The sequence below is a fragment of the Nipponia nippon genome, unplaced genomic scaffold, assembly GCF_047370975.1.
Source record: "Nipponia nippon isolate SJK-2023a ecotype South Korea unplaced genomic scaffold, ASM4737097v1 scaffold_18, whole genome shotgun sequence".
NCBI classification, from domain to species: Eukaryota; Metazoa; Chordata; class Aves; order Pelecaniformes; family Threskiornithidae; genus Nipponia; species Nipponia nippon.
The window spans coordinates 5028334-5046069 of NW_028262334.1; the positions used below are offsets into that span (position 1 = coordinate 5028334).

Below are 17736 nucleotides of genomic sequence, written 5' to 3' on the forward strand. Positions count from 1 at the left end.
CCTCTCCACAGGGCTTTGCAGGCTGCTTGTTTTACTTTGTGATAAAGCAGCATATTATTTGTGTTTCTACACTTGTGACCTTTTGGAGAGGGCTTGGTTTATCACAGGATCTTTGTGTATTTTGATGTGTATTTTACATACTTAGAAAGATAGCTTTACTTATAGTGACATTAATACGGAATCGCAGAAACAAACACAGCTGGCCTAGCATTGCTATTTTAAGGAGAATTTGATGGGGAAGTAGTTTGAACATAAACCTGTGACAAGTCTTTTAAAATATAAAAGAATAAAGAAGTAAAGTTCTTGGAAAAATACTTCAGAATATAAACACTTGCTTAGCTTGTAAGATTTAGGACCTGATCCCCTGAATTTGACTTCCCTAAGAGGTGAGGGCGTGCAGGGTGATTATCTGCTCGGTGGGGCACTCTCACTTCACACGTACTGCAAGCCCGCAGCAGCAGAAAGCGTATTTGCCCACGGGCTGGTCTTGCACAGGCATTGCAGGACACGCTGTCTGCTATTAGTGGGTGTACAGTAGGAGCAGAAGTGCTGGGTGGGTTTATGGTGAAGATATCAAAATATTCCTTGGCAGCTCTAGGCATAATTCCTGGTTCTGCCATGTGTTTTCTGGGTGACTTTGCATCACCTCATTTTCCTCACATTGCTGGATAACCCACAGAGAATTTTGGCCAGGAAGCTTAGGAAGACACAAAAGAGAGGGATGGTGCCTCTCTTGAGGGGAGGTCTGGTCCCACCTCAGCCCTCCATCTGCTATAACAGTGTTTCCCAAACGGTTTTGCTTTCATACGCTCACACCAATGAACTCCCGACTCACTGTGCTTCCCTCCCAGAGGCCATGGAGTGCATTTGCATGTGGCAACTATGAATCACATACCCTCTTCTCCTTATATCTCCCAGCAAACTCCACTTGCTGCCTCCCCCTATACAGGGATGCTTCTATTCCTTCCTATACAAAAACACTGCCCATTTCTCCCACACCCCGAAAGTTCCCAGATGTTATGTCTGAATTCAGTGATTATTTTAATTTATGGAGCCCGGCTTAATGTATCTTAAAACACATGTATTTTAACTAGAAACTCCCCAGGGACCTCATTCAGAACTAATTGCTTGCTGTTTGTGCAATTCTTCAAATACGTAAAATGCTCTGTGAGGGCTCGGAATTACTCAGCTCTGCTCTGGTTTGGTCTTAAAGATGGGTAGGGGTGTCTAGCTGAAGCGTAAGCCTGGGAATCAGGATGTATCGACCCTCATTCTGGCTCTGCAGAGACAGTATAATTTTAGGCAAGTTAACTAAACTGGCCTACAGCTTGGATTTCCTGTAGGGGAAGGATAATGATTTTATTTTTAATTGGGCTAAAAATGCATGTTGAAGGGCTGAATACAGAAATGGTTGAAAATTAGAAATGAAATTTATTATCATAACTGTTATTATTAGTACGTCATTGAGAGTGAATTTAGCTCAGATCATGTTTTCCCCCATAATGGGGTGGGGGGGAGATAAGAGGATTTCTAAAATAGCTCTGAAAAAGTCTTTTTTTCTCATCATTTTGAGCATTTTCCATCTGCTGTGCACACATTACTGTTTTATTTCCTAAATATCTTTTCCTTCTGTTTCTATTTTAAAGTTCCTTTTGCCAAGATTTTACTTCCCAATCACTGCTGCCGGGAGTGCTGCTGGGGGTGCGTTGCAAGCCAGCATTTACCTTTCAGATTTTGCAGTTAATTGACTGGGAGGCAGTGGAAGTCCCTGCACCACTTCCGCTAAGCGCTCGGCCGTTTAAATCCCTCTTGCAGCCCTTAAGTTACTGTCCAGCCCTGATGATTACCTGTGCCTTCTCCTTTCCTTCTGTTGTAATAACCGAGAGAAGGAGTTTAGAGCAGCCGAATTCATGGGGTCGCATACATTTAAGGCTGGGATTGCATTTTAAAAGTTTCTGGTCATTCCAAGTTGGCAGGCTGGGGATGCCTCTGCTTGCCCGCTCCATTCAGTCTATCATGTTTCCATCTTTTTATTCCACAGTAAATGGAGGACACACTGTTCAGGGAAAAAAACACTGCCAGGGATACCAAATGCATTCTGCAGTCTAAATTGAAAGCAGCTTCCTCTATTCTGCATTTATAGCTGGAGAAGAGGGCTAAATTCACTCGTGAAGCAGCTGTTTCATTGATTCCCTGTTCTGAATAGCTTTGACACTTTCCCCCCTTGCCCCCAGCTACCTCCTCTTAAGATCTTATGGGCATAAGTGTCACGAAAGGCAGTGCTTGAGGATGTCACGTTCCTGTTGGACCTCCTCCACCCCTAAAGAAGACAGCTTCATGAATAAATAGCGATCGCCTCACTTGTGATACAGGCTGTGGTTACAGGCTGTAACGTGGGGGCCCTGGTGCAGGCTAACTTCTAGTGAGCTCATTCAGTATTCCTCTGTCTCATTTACATCTCTGCTAATTGCATTATCAAAATGCCACATAAGTTGTAATGTTTTAAAGGTGGGGAAGTGCTTTTTTAACAGGACAGTGTTCTATCTGAAAATTCTGCCTTTCAGAAAGCAAGTATTTCATGGGAATGAAATGTCAGTTTTGCCAAGTTTCCAATTGGCTCTCATGTTTTGTTCCTTTTTTCCTTTTTTGTGTTTTTTTTTTTTTTTCATTTCACAATTATCTTTATAAAAAAGGAATTAAGCCATCTTAGTGGTAACACTTACTTCTTGGGTCATGCTTCTGTGAAGTACTTCAGTAGCTCGTTTTCAAGCCCAGAGATGGCAGAATTTTTGTCAGCTGGTAAATTTAAAGGACATCAGATTTTTCTCAAGCAATTCTGTTTATCCTTACAGCTCCTTTGGAGTTGGAAGAGCAGCATTTCCCAGTATTTTATATGTGGGGAAGGGAGGTATAAGAAAACTAAATGATCCACCCAAGCTTATAATTGAAGCCTGGCACAGAGCTGGACTCACACACTAGCCGTTCACCATCATTTCTCCAGTTAATGTCAGCTCTGGTAGGAATTTCTTATTCTTTTGCAAAGCCTCAGTCCCCAACACTTACAATAATTTTTGTGCCTGTGGAGTTTGGGGGCAGATTTAAAGATATGAATCACTTATCTGAAGAATAGTGGGCTCAAACCTCCCATATGTAGGCTGGTTTAATTTGAATTTCTTGCCTTTTCCTAAGTGAGAAGCTGAATTCCGTTTCTTCCTTCTTTCAACCTTCCTGGCTCTGCTGATATCCAAAAATGCAAAATGACATCTTGTCTCAGCCCACCAGAGCAGATGCATTGCAGGGAATTAAACTGGAAATTTTCCTAAAATGCAGCGTTCTGAGACTTTTTTGGAAAAATGTAGCTGGGGAGCAGAGTATGTGATGTTCACTTGATGCTAACCCAGCAAGACTGTAGCTATGCAGCAAGCGAAAGCTGTAGGCACAGTCAACAAGACAGCATTGCCAAAAACCAGAAGGCCTCCTGATAAGGGATAGTGCCCTGAAGGAGAAGCCAAGTGGTGATCCTATAGGACAGGCATCGGGAGAGTCTCATCTCCTGTCCAGACAGGCAAAAAGCATCTCGTAGCCGTATTCAGACACGAGAGGAGAAACAGCAAAGCTCTCTGGCTGAGAGGGGTAGACAAGGCTGAAGGGTTGGTCCAAGAGGGATGCCAGTGTTTTCGGGTGCAGCGTGTCTGGAGAGGTTGGAATAGCCAGGCGTGCAGAGAGATGTGGATATTTGAGGTTCTTGCATCCTACGCTGTGTGGGGACCACTGATGGAGGTAAAGAGGAGCAGCAGCTTCAGCTGCCATGAAGAAGGGAGCTGCACAGGGGTCCTGCGTGGTTAAAGCCTGCTTCGCGTGGCAGGGAATTGTGCCATGTTGCTTTTCATCCTCGTTGGGGTAAACCGCCGTGCTAGATTCGGATCAGAGTAGAAGAAAGTAAATGCTGCAGAGAAGATATCTGTAGCGCAAAAGCTGTGTAGGAGGACATAACAAGCTTCTGACAGATGGAAAAAGGCTGATGAATCCTGAAATCATAGGCGAAATCCAGCTGTCCTGGCCCCCTTCCCCCCCCAGCATCTCCTGCCCTTCAATTAACCTTTAATTAACCAGGGCTTTGACTTGGCTGGAAAGTCAGGTTAGAGGTTTCCAGACATGTTGTCAAGAAAAATTCTTGAGAAATTGAGGGGGTGGTGGGGAGGCAAATTTGTTAAAAAATATAATTTTGGCTGGGAGAGAGAAAATTTTAAAAGTGGTGGTTTGGTGGTGTTTGGTTTTTTTTTGGTCAGGCCATAATGATTTTTTTTTTCAAGAGTGGTTGACTAAGTCTAATGAAAAAAATTATTGAATCAGTTGCTGAAGGCCTAATTCTCTATCTCATGTAAATTACAAGTCAGTCTGAAATGAAGCCATGTAAGTGTCTTGCAGGAATGATTTGGTCCAGTGTAATTATTACAGAATAAATGAATGTTCCCCTGAAAAAAGAAGAGGAGATGATAGGAAAGGGGCACATAAGCTTTGAGGCATGTTGTTTAGAGATATGAGTGTCTGTGGAGAAACATGAAGGAGACAATTAGAAAAATATCAAGTAAAATTCTCTCCTTACAGGCAACATTTTTCATCAGATTGGTTATGCCAGGCATGAATTTGGCCCATCAAGTCAGTAAAGCCTGTAAGGCAAAAATAAGGATATCATAAAAGCAGGATGAATTAATTCCTTCTGAGAGGAAAAGACCACCCATTGAGTCTTGAAGTTACTTTGATCCAAACCCATGAACTCAGCTAGAACTTAGAGGAAATTCTTCATAGTGTAACATGAGCGCCAACTGGCCACGAGGCATCGGGGCAAATCCATCACAATTCACTGTTAAGTAACGCTTTGAGTCTCAGCAGTGCTGTTCCCTTCCGCCATACAACTAAGAGGTCCCTCTTGGCTTTGCTTTTAATTAATTAAGTCACAGTAGTGGCAAACGTGGCGCTGCAGCAGTTGCTTTCTGCCTAATTGTTCTCCAGGCATATTTGCAGCACTCCTGTCGAAATCCCAGGCTTGTTTCAGGAGTCAGGCTGCACAAATGAAGTCCCTGCTATTAAAAGCAGTTTGTTTCCTATTCCTTGGCAATCTGTTCCTAACACTGAGCCCCGCTGGAGCACGAACTTTTTTTTTCTTTACACAAATTTTTTTTAAGCCAAAAAATGGTGACATTTACCAACTACCGAACTGCTTTCAGACTCTAGCCATGCTTAGGAAATCAAGGTTTTCCATGTCAGCATCATAATATTTTCAGCAGCAGGAGTTTGATGTGCCCAGTCTGATAGATCCCAGTACAATTGCATAATTATTTTCATCCATCAGTCCCAGATCTAGGATAACGTATTCCTCCTCTGTCTTTCCTGCATTATGGTCTTTGAGCAGTGAAACACCTTTTTTCTATGCAGATCGCTCTAATATTAAAAAGCACCTTGCTCCCAAAGGTTTGCAAGCAGGAGGATGTATTTTATATCACAGTGCTCTGATTCTCCACCTTAAACTGCAGGACAGACACAACAAATTAAATCAACTTATGCTTAGTCACATCTGTTTCATTTGTATCAAACTGGTGCCATTGAAGCAGAAAGCATTCTTATTCTCTCCACATTGTTCAAGCTGAAAATTAACTGGCTTTGCACATAATGAAACTCATACTTCATCTCTTTAAAATGATTGGACCTGTTTTATATTTTTAAAGCAGAGTGACTTACAGTTGCAATGCATCAGTCTATTACTAATGGAAGAGGGAATATTTCCTCTTTCATCTTCCTTGTTTACCTCTCCGGATTTATTTGCAGGAGATCTGTAACTAAAGCAATCCCTGTTGTTCCCCAACAGAATTAGGACAGCCCCAGGTGTGAAGATCATGGACATCAGAGTCAGTGATGCAGACCAGTGGGGGGTTCAAGAGGAGACGGACAGTGCGAGGACCACCGCCACGATCACATGTGTGCACAACGACCCAAACGCAGAGAACCGGTAAGCCACCAAGCGCTTTTGTGCATTAACCCTTGCTAAAGTGCTGTGAGAAACATACAATAGCTTCTTTAATGAGTTGTATTGCTCTTCTAATAGCAGTATTTTTTTGCTCCTCAGCTTCCTTGGAAAAGCTATATGTGATCTGATGAGAGCTTTTTTCCTTTTGTTTCACTTCTGAGCTTCGGAAGTAGATGATCTAATTAAACTGGAGGCAGCCAACTAGTCCTGGCTCACATTTGTCTTTCATGCACCTTCAGGGCAGCAGGAGAATTCCTGTTGCCAAAGAGCCAACAGAAAGAAATGGATTAAAACAGAGAAACATGAAGAATAATTGAGAGCAATATAGGACAGTGCTTTCTTCTTTATTTGAAAAGCTATGAAAGTAATAGTTATTAAGTGTTATTCATTGTTGCTGCAGAACACCTATGAGTGACTATGAATGGTCTCATGAACGCTGTGTACGTTTGTTATGGTAATGCTCGCACAAGCTATATCAAAGGTAATGAGAAATTTACAGTGTTAGTCAGAATTATGTATTTTATAATACAAGCAATTTCTCTCCATTATCATGCAGTTACTCTACACTTAAAGTACACTGTGCATAAATTGAGCTTGAAATTGTATCATAATTAGGAAATCACAAAACTTTATGTCAAAATTTTTATTTGAGGAGTCTTTTGCATCCATCTTTTTCTGAAAGCTCCGGTAAGGGAGAAAAAGGGTTGTTAGTAATTGTTCAGACCTAGGAATATTCTTGCCAGAGGTTTGGAGTGCAAAGAGTGTTTCTACTCTGTTTAGTTTCTGAAGCTGTACGTGAGGAACAAATGACTCCCATCTAGCTCTGGGTACCTGCCATACAAGTGTTGAGGTGAAAGCTATTTATCCATGGGTTTGCTTTTCAGCAACAGGGATAAATAGGCACTGTTAAGGTGAGAGTCCTCTTGGATGTGTAAAGCAGGCCTGATGAATAGCAAGGGAAAAGTGCCCGTTTCTCTCCGGTAAAGATGCAGAGTGGAGGCGACTGAGTGGGACGCAGACATTTGCATTGTAAACGGGTGAAGTGAGGGGAGGTGATTCCCCGCTCGGTGTCTCTGGTTAAGTCAAGTGCTACAGAGCTTTCTGGCATGAAATGCCAGGCAAACCTTTCAGTTCATTAGCTGTTTCCTGCACTTCCTCCCCATTTAAAAAAAGGGGGGGTGGGGGGGAGGTCCCCTTTTGTTTCCCAAGTACATTTGTCAAAGTTGCAAGCCTGAGGCTGTGATGTAGGAAATTCAAGCCACCTGCCATCATTATTTTGCTGGGGTTTCATGGGCTACTCTATTGATAAAGCAGAGCTCCAGATTTGGCGCTGTATGCTTTGTCTCCAAATCCTTTGTCTTTCGGCAAGATTTCCCAGTTCCTCCAAAAGCTGTTGAGGCAGCCAGCGAGTCCCTTTGGTGGGGCAGAGCTCAGCGGGCAGGGACGCTGGCTCAGGGGGACGCTTCGCGCTTGTTCTGGAGCTGTGCGATGACACATGATGGCTCCAGCAGCGAAACCTCGGCCTGAATTAGCTCAGGCGGCTGATCTGGGTGGTCATGCAGTATCTGCTTTCTGCTGAATGTTGCAATCGGTTTTTTTTTTTGCTAAAACAGCTGTAACCTCTGTTCTGGTCAGAGCAAGGTGGAAAGCCATCAATTTGAAAGTGAAATGCTGAGGTTAAAGGCAAACTTAAGATCACTTGGGGTTAAAGAGGAATCGCTATTGAAATGAAACAACTATTTTTAAAGTTAGAAAAAAAATAGGATGAACACTGAAACTTACTGCCTTGTACGTGGTTTCACTAATCCATGAAATTATACCTGTCACAGTAACTTAGTTTTTATTAAAACTGATTTTTGCTATGTGTTGAACTGTTAAATTGCACAAAAGCAATGAATCTCAAGTTAATTAATACTTTGACCCTTTCCTTTGTGAATTAGTTTAATATTTTTGGATTAATTAAAGTATGCAAATAGAAACTGCTGAAAGATCGTTTCCAGATTTGCAAATATTGTAGTGCTTAGAGTAAATATTTAACTTTGATCTTTACTTTAATTTGCCTTTTGGTCATAATGGTGGCCCTCTTGTTTCTTTTGAAGAATGTTAAGTGTTTATGTGGGGGTTCTGCTGTTTCATTTAAAGGAGCAGAGAGCTAAACTTGCTTCTGTTAAGGTCAATGTGGCAAAACTGTCACTAGACCTGATTCGTCTGTTCCTCCTTTTAGTAATTCCAGGAGCTTCATTAAAGGCAGTTTATGTATGAGTGAGAGCGCAGGATCAATCTCTTTCATTGCAGAGCAGAAGCTATTAGTAAACAGAATTGTATCTCCCTCGGGGGAGACAGTTTTTTCTCTCTTGGAAGTAATTTCAGTTCTGCTGACTTGCCCGACGTTATGCTGGTAGTAGAGAAGTGGGTAAGCCAGGACTGAGCCTCTGAGCCCAGACAGTTTTCTCTGGGGAAGAGATGGCCGAGCTTGCTGTGGTTTTGCAACCCGCCTTGAGCTGTGTGAGGGGGCGGAAAGCCCCGGCAGCCCTGCAAGCCGGCCGGGCTGGCCCAGCTCCGGGAGGCTCGGTCAAAGTGAGAAGCTCCAGCAAGTCGCGGCTGCATTCGCCGAAATCGCTGACTATCCTCGTTGCCCTTAGCTCAGAGAGAGGTCTGTTCTCCACCGCTCTGCACTTCGGTTGCTCTTTCTTCCCCAGTGTGCAACTCTGATAAGAGCCACCGACAGACGCTGCCTGCAAGGAGAACAGTGGCTTTGGACTGTGACATGTTCGTAATCCAGTCTGCATTCCTTTTAGCCAGCGTTATCGGCTGGAGCCTTTTCAAATTTGCTTACTTTTCTAATCTTTCTCCTTCTCCCCTCTGCAGTGTTATCGTTATCATGAGTTTTTCATCTCCATTTCTCACATTTCCCTATGCAAATTGAGTGTTCATTAAAATGCTTTAAATTAAGACCTTTCCTCCTTTCATGCAGAGTGCATCATGCCTTTTCTGTGCATTACTTAAAAAAAAATTCCTTATCACAATGTTTCAGGCAGTTTACATTATATTCTATTAAAAATCCATTTTGTCCAAGGTTGTCATAATTCATAGATTAAAGCTTTCCGGAGTGTGTTTTGTTAGGAATACATTCATAAATTCACCTCTTTAGTAGTCCCGTAAGCTTGCATTTAAAACCTCTTTTTGATAATGTAGTTGAACAAAGAGCATAAAAAGAAGAGATTTATTTTAAATATACAGACACAAGTATATATGCACACATCTATTCTGATCTGTGTGGAGCCTTGCTTTGCCCTTATTGCTGCCACCTCAAAGGACTTTTTTGGTAGCTCATTGAGCAAAGAGATTGATTGTTGCCATCTGCATTTATTCTCCCTGGTATTCTCTCCTTGGGGCAGAACCCTGTGAATCTCATTTTGTTAGGGTTAGTTGAAGCAGCGATGTGTTTTGTTTCAAAAAGACACAGTTTCTACTTCAATCACAAATACTCTTGCATCATGCCTGCAGCTGGGACCCAGCACTTCTGTTCCATAGGAAAGGATCTTTATGGATTTCTTGCATTGAGCGCAGAGTGCGTCTTGCAAGGAGCAGAGGATGTCAGGGCTGGTGGGCTTAGATAAAAATTGAGTGCTTTCGACCTCCCATGCAGAATGGCTGTGTTTGTGAAGGGCTGGGATCTTACCTTGTGGTGTAGGGCTATACGTTGAATTATTGCAAAAAATGCTTTTGAAATACAAGGCCAAAATTTGGGAGTCTGCCATACACCAATCCTTCATGGTTTCCAGAAAACTGATTCTGTTTTTGTAAAGACCATGCAGGCTTCTTCCACTGTATTTGCCAAAAGATGGATTGAGCCTTGCAATTCTTCTGTCCTTTGCACCTCAGAGTTCTCTGGAAGCATCTCAGGAACACACCACGAATTAGGCTGCAGTAGGACTAGGGCAGGAGGGCTTGAAAAGATGCCCTGAGAGCATGGTCCGTCTTTGGCAAGCTATGGTACCTCATCACTCAGCACTGATACCCAGAGGAATGGGATTTCAGGAGCTTTGCCAGAGTGATTTAGCATTTTATAAGAGTAGGTTATTTCAGATCATTGGTGAGCCGGAGCTGAGTTTCCATGATCTCATTTGAAAGGCCCCACAATATGATATATTTCATGGTGCTCGGTGTCTCCCTGCTGGAAGGATGAAGAACAAAAACTTGACGTGACTTGGCCTTTGGTTCAGGAGAGTCGAGACGGCACAAGCACAAAAACTTATGCCAGAGAGTTGCAACTCTCCTTTGAAAGGCAGTATATGAACAGGTCATTTTCCTTACTCAGGAAAACTGTCATTAAATTGTATTGGATTATTACCCAGGTGAGGAGAGTCTGATTCTCTGACAAACTAGTACTTTAATCAGAAAGGTTATATTTATGCTAACTGGCAAAGTTAATATTTATGCTAACTAGCAAAGTTAATGAAATTGATTTTACCTGCAGCGCTGAATGTAGTGTTATTGAGACGAAACTGGTTCTTCTCACTTCGGGATTATTTTATCTCCATGTCTATAATACAGCTTCCATCTCTCAGGATATCCATCACTGCATAAATTAAAGTTGCATGAGGGAGGCTCAGAATGCAGAAGTAGGGAGGGTGAAATCTTCAGAAAGATTTCTTTTTCAAGTGTCCTCAGAAGTATTTATTCTGTTGCCTGGAAATTTATATTTTTTTAATTGCTGCAGACCAGCTCAGCTGTCTGGCGTTTGACATCACCTGTCTTTAAACTCGAAGATTCTGTAATGATCATTCCATTTCTTTACCATTTTAAGGGGTGTTCACAGAATTAAAATAATTTAAATGACTTTATAAAATTATAATTTTAGTGTATCTATATATCTTTAGTGTAGTGTGTTTATCTATATATCTTTAAATGGGAAAAGCAATTATTTCATGTATTTATAGGTATGCAAATAAATCCTCCTATTTTAAAATAATTCACTTCTTTTCCTGTGCTTGGGAATACCCTTTGAACCAGAAATATCACTCAAAAGGAAGATGTAAAGTTGGTTGCCAGTTAAGATATGTGCATACATTTATTTAAAGTAAATATGTGTTCTTGAAGCTGATGATCAACTGAGCAAAGATGTTGTATCATTTGGTTTTGTTTTTAAAGCTGTGGATATGTCTCAAAAATAACAGCTGAGGTTCTCTCCTCTCCCTCCTTATTTTGACAGACAGCTTTGAGGCTCTTATCTCTTTATGGTGGGAAGTACCATTTTTCCCAGTACATATTCCGGTCCCCACCTGACCGAGGGCAGTAAGCAAACACTGCACCTGGGAGGCCCCTGGGTGCTGTGAGGCTTCCCGGCTGTACTCAGCACGGGCTCTGCCAGGTCTGAGCTCTCTCTCACAGCTCTTTGGAGGTGTTTCTGCACCGAATTCCCCACCACTCTGCTCCAGAATGACACACTTGGGTCTTGTGTTGCCTCCAAGTTCACGTGCCATCAAAAAATGGCAGTGTGGTGCAGAGATTCCCACTGTCTCCAAAATGGAGCCTGCTGCGGTCCTGGTTGTTTGATGAGCTGATTGATTGCAGTGACTCGGCCTTCCCGAGGATGCGGCTTGCTTGTGTCTGGAGTGTCTGTGCTCTTGGTCGGTACAGCACAGGGTGTGCTGAAGCCAGAACGGGGAGTTTGGTTGCTTCTGTAAGATAAATAAGCCTATAAAGATGGGTGGCTGCAGCCTGCTGTAGCGCACAGCAGCGTGCTGTTAACCACACTGGAGAAGGCACCAGGACATGCAGTGAAACACTTACCAGTGTGTTTATTGCCAAAAAACTTGCTTGGCCCCAGGACACTGAGCATGTGAAGTGCCATCAGCAACAACAGTTGGCTGACAGAAGATCAGTTGCATGTGTTGCTTTACACAGAAGAGCAGTAACTGGTACACCCAGCCAGCCTTGCTCTGTCTTATTTTAGGCCCATGCAAAGGCAGTGGGCTGGATGCCATTAAGTTCACATAGTACTAAAGAGAATGAGTAAGAGGAGCAGAGGGAGCAAAGAACACAAGGAGATGTGTAAAGCAGACAGGAAAGAATAGAGAAAAGCTGAGGAAAAAAAGCCGGGGAGATGGGGAAGGGAAAGCTGATGGCTGTTACCCCCGCCAGGCTGGTCTGATGGCGGTGAAGTAGTCGGACTTCCTTAGGGCCTCCTTTCCACTCTGAAAGCCATACTTCCATGAAGCCATACTTCAGCTACTTTGAAAAGGAAGATTTTGAATTAAAAAATAGAGGAGCTTAAGGTGTGGGGAGAAGTCATAGACTATGTGGTGCAGTGTACCGGCTTGGGTGTTTCCCTCCTGTTCTTACGCACTCGCTGCTTTCCTTAGGTCAGAGGTAAGAAATGGGCAAAGAAATGTGCTTTGAATGTCGAGTGCGCGTGGCCTATAGGTCCTGCAGGAGTTCATTCTCTGGCCTTTGGCCAGACCCCAAGACAGCACTGTCTCTTGAGCTATTGATGAAGAGGATTTTATCTTTAATGTACCAGTTTTAAGGTTGTGACCTCTGTTATGAGTGATGGAGTCTGTTCTGCTTTGTGTAAAGAGTGTTCCAGTGAGAAGCATCCACACACATTTTCAAACATAAATGACTCAATAGAGTCACAAAGAAAACCTTAATAATAAGAATTTTAACAACCTTTATTCTTTACACGCATGCTTTTTTGTATAAAAGAACCCAAGCCTGCTTGAAAATGTTTCTGTAAGATAAAAGCACTGACACCTCACGATGGCTTAGAGGGGACATAAAAAAATAATAGACAAATTAACAGTGGTGGGAAGAACAACTTATTGTAGAAAACTGTGGTTCTAGGATCAAATAGGAAAGTATCATTTCTGGAGGGAATCCTCCCCCCCCCCCCAGCCAAGAACAGTGAAATTGTCTGTCCATCTCCTGTTGGGAGCCTAATAGCCTGGTAACCACATGAATGCTCTCCTGGCCAGCCAGCTCTTTCGGATGGCTATTTCTTCCTCTTTCTTAGTTAGGCTCACTGCCGCTCTGGTAAAGCTTCCAGTAGAGATGGGTCAGAGGGATTACTGACTGGTAGTCCAGATAATTGCTTCCTGGCCCCCGTTCACCAGTCCAAGAAGGTAATGACTTAGTGACTCTTCTTATTCCATCCTTGCTGTGCTGGTATCTTTATTATGACCCAAGGATATCTTTTTGAACAAATATACCTTTGGTAGTTGGAAAAACCTGTTGCGCAGTGCAGCAGGGGACCCTGACAAAGTAAATATGCTGTTGTTTTGAAAATTTGGAAAATGAGGAACGTCTTGTTGGAAGAACTCAATAGTATTCACCTGTATTCAGTAGAGTAAGATGATACAATACAGAGGCATGAAAATGACTTAGAAAATTAACATTTGATAAAGATCTCTTAACTTGCCAGACTAGTAGGAAGCTTTGTGCAAATCCAGGGAAATATGCAGCAAATTCCTTCTGACAGCGTTTGTTTAACTGGCATACGGTGAATGGGAAAAATACTTTTTTATCTTCCAAAAGTTGCATCTTGCTTAGAAGGTTTGGTTATGCCTCAAAAAATATTTCTACCTACCCTGCTAGGTAGAATAGCCTCTGATTACAAACTGTCTTTGTACAGGGTCAGTATGATGTTACATGAGAAGCTTCAAACTTGGGCGATGTGTAGCATATCTTGGTGAGCAAGGGCCTGAGGCATTGAAAGACTCAGACTGAGGAAAAGAGAAAATTCCTCGGGTGTAGAAGGACGTGTGCTAAGAAGCAGCAAGTCCCTTCTTGCTTCTACCTTTTTGGTAGCAATGGGATGAAAATAATGACAAATAGCACATTTATCATGAGAAAAGGAACATACAAGTTTGACCACCTGGTCATGTTCGTGCCCAGTTTTGATCTTTGGCTCAAAAACACGAATTCTGATTCCTTGGTCAACTTGCTTGATCGATGAAGCAGTTTGTCATCTGTGTTTGTGGCTGAAGACTTTCTTCCAGAAGTCTGGTTCCTACTTCTAGAAGTGGTTTGGCAGGCAGATTTTTGGCTTATAATTTAAGCCCTTCCAATTTTGATCTCCTTTTTCTGTTTTGGCAGTTTAGGTGCTGTAAGGAAAATGGAAACTATTTCTTAATACCTGACTTTGCTTTTGTATATAATGTCGGGTTAAAGAGAGGGGGAAAAAAAAAAAAAATCAGTGGAACTCCCTGATCTCCTTTGGTCTCCTCTTGATGCAGCAGTGAACATGCGAAGAAGTGGCTTAAATAAACTCTTCACAAGTGTGGTCCACAGAACCTGATCCAAAGCCTATTCTGAGTGACATTTCTTTTGAAAGATGAGCCCAATCATTCTGAAATGAGTCTTGTTTTTTAATTTGACCTAATTAGCTTCATTTTGGGTATATCATTCCTAGATGTGAAACTTAATATTGATGTAACAGTTGGGAAAGTTTAATTTCAGGGTAGGGTAGTCTGCATAATTAGGACTGCAAGACTATAGCAAGGAGGCTGGAAGCAAATTTCAAATGCATGCTGATGAGTGAATGACTGTTCAAATACTTATTCATCCATTGGTGCTTGCATGCTTTTTCCATATTAGATGCCAAAGGGAGTGATGACATATTCAAGAGTCAACGGGCCCCTCTGAGTCTCTGCCGGTTTACCGCCTGTTATTTCCTATGCAGTATGTTTTAATGGTCATGTGGGTGATTGCACGTGAGTTACCACAGAAGGTCCATGACAAAAATCTGTACAATTCTGGAAGATTTCTAAAGCTTTACATATATATATATATATATATGCACATTCCAGCCATGCTTAATTGATAACTTAAGACCGAGTGGTAAAGCCCAAGTAAGCGTGGCTGCTGAACTCATCACTTTCCTAACAGATGTTCTGACTCAAGGAACAAAAGCGAGTGTGTGTTGGATTTTTGAGTTTTGTTTCTATAATTCAGTTACCTTTTTTTGCTCCCTTGATGACTTAGACTTTAAGAAGCCTTTTCTTAGGTGTACGCTGAACTGAATATCCAGGAAATAATTCTTAGTCACAGTTCATCTTATAAATGCAGGGTCGGCACATATTTAGGTATCTGTGCAGCACCTTTAGATATCTAACATCACCTTACTGATGGGAGAGTTTCAGTGAGCCTTATGGAGATTACAGAGGGAGGGAGAAGACATGATTGAAACCATTATGCCACAGAAGCATTCCCTGATTCTTCCGTAAATATTGTACTTACTCATATAGTCCCAGTTTAAAAACCTATTCTTTTGGCAAACTTGAGTCTAGATTCAGAAGAACACCTTTTATGTAGGGTGCCACTTAAGTACGTACTTGGTTTTAAGTACCTACCTTGGCTCTGTTGATGCCAGGTATAATGATAAAGGAGGTACTCAGAGTCAGCAATTAGAGACAGCAATATGTGGAAAATGTAGGTCTTGACAGTAAGCCATGTTATATATAATGAGAAGCATTAGTGTCTCACACCTGAAAATATTGTGGAAATCAGAAACTGAAATCTTTCGTAGTGCAGAAACCTTTCTGAGTATATTGGAAGTGTTGCTAAGGAATTTATTTTTGGCAACTGTACACAGAGATTTAAGTACCATAATTGGATTGTTCTTTGATATAATAGGACTGGAAAAGATTATTGAATGAATGTGAAATCAGGGAGCTGGTATTTGAGGTATGTTTAATTCCCACTTTTACCAATTTGAGTTTGACTTGTAGCGGAGCCTACTGCACTATTTGAATTCCATTCGAGATGTGTTGACTTGCTTACTTAACAGCCAGTGCATTAAAGTACAAAAGTTAACAACTCATTTATTAGGCATTTAGCCAAAATTTAAACTCATTTTATTGTTAGGAGGTGCTGTTGCTAGACAGGCAAATATTAAGTTTGTTACTTTGATTGATTTGAATCCTCTGTGCCAAATACATTATAAAACATCCCAGCATTAACTTTGCATAAATTATTTTTTGCTTTAGTTAGAATTTTTCACTCATTTTACCATTGATATTCATCACCTATGTTTATAACTTTAAAAGTTACCAACTCTTTTAAAAATTGGCTGATGCTTCTGTCAGTGTCAGCACATGATTTTTGTTTCTCTTTTAAACTGTTTCCTTGAGAAAAACATTAAGTTGGAGTTAAGCTAAGAGCCTTTGGACGTTCGTTAGGGCGATGAATCTGTAAACTGAGATTTGGGCACTTCTGCAAGATCCCTGGTCCTCCAGGGTGTCCGAAGGATAACCGTATAGAGGTTATATCGCTCCGGAGGGCAGCTTGTGGCAGTACAGAAAGGCTGGAGATAAAACAGTCCTTCCAGGGAGCACAGGTAATTAGGAGAGCTCTGTGGCAAGAGGCAAAATACTGGGCAGCACATTTGGCCGCGGTAGCTCCCCTGTTGCAGGGAACAGCTTGCATCAGGACTGTCTACCAGCTCATCTCACTTGATCTGTAATAGGAGAAGAGTTATGTCCCCCTTGTCACCTGGCTGAAAATGTAGGCCTCCAGTTTATTATAAACTTTGGACATATTACCTTTGGGAACTCGCACACAGGTACTTGAAAGCTAGCTGTGTTTGTTCTTTCTATACAATTCGGTTTATGCGGATTTTCCCAGGATACTTGTTAAGGGGTTTGCTGTGATATATTGCAGTCATTAAGGCAAATCGCTAAACCTTTAGCAAAAAAGCTTTCCTTAAAACCAACTGCCAATAGCTTGATCTCGCAAAAATTCCTTTTTTTTATTGGTATAATTAATGAACAGGTTTGATTCTTCAGAAGTTCTTGGACTCACTGTGCTCAAAAGCTTGGCACTTAGAGGTCTGATGACGAGCTTTGTTGTTGGGGTGTGCTCTTCTGCATCTGTCATCTAGGTGCTGCATTTTTTGTTCTTAGCCTGGGCCTAGCCAGTGAGCAGCCCTGAGCTGAGGACAGGCAAACACAGGTCCTCCCTGAGGTTTGCTAAGGCTGTGTTAGGCTGGTCTGCAATCGCAGGACCGACAGTGTTGCACTCTCTCTGATACCGTATTTCACAGCGCTCCTGCAACTGCCAGGATGGGGCTGAGCCTGCCAGGCTCCCCCAAGCAAACGACCCTGTTCCCGTCAGCTAAGCAGGTCCCTACCTTGCATCGCCCACTTGCTTAACACATTTTATCTCTTTAGCCAAGGGAGTACTCAGCATTGCACAACCAAAAAGAATTATTTGGTCTTTTCTCTTAGGAGTTTTCAGTGCAGAGATTTAACTCTAGAAGTTATTGACCTCAGCAGTGAGTGGATAGTGGAGGTATTTGGAGATACGGATTCCTATTTTCTTTCTCCCTCTTCGACAATTTTTATCCATGCTGGTTTTCTAAATCTGTGACTGGTGTATCTTTTTGCTAGACAAGCACTCCTCTTAATGGTGTACCATTTAATTTCTCTAGCGACAACAGGAAGAAATAAGTTACTCCTCTTTTAAAAAGAGCGATTTAAGTAGGGAATAATGAATGCAAAATGCTGTCATTAAAAATCAGCAGATAAGCTGATGGATCATCTGTCACTCCCAAGCCTTGCAATAAAGGAAAAGTAGATAATAATTTTTGAAAAAAAGAAAAATGGTAATGATGAGTATGGAACGTGTTGACTGTGAATGCCTTAATAATGAAAACTGTTATTTATTCAGTGAACAACACCTTGTGGCTCCCTGCTGACCAACACATT

The 17736-nt window shown here is 41.9% G+C and overlaps 1 protein-coding gene across 2 annotated transcripts in view; it reads left to right on the forward strand.

Moving 5' to 3' along the window:
• TMEM132B (transmembrane protein 132B) overlaps positions 1–17736 on the forward strand; it is a 257005-nt gene that overhangs the window by 103210 nt on the left and 136059 nt on the right. For both annotated transcript variants that reach the window (XM_087754474.1, XM_087754475.1), the window contains one exon: positions 5867–6007. In XM_087754474.1, coding sequence (XP_087610600.1) covers positions 5867–6007 — 141 coding nt within the window. The remainder of the gene's footprint in view (positions 1–5866; positions 6008–17736) is intronic.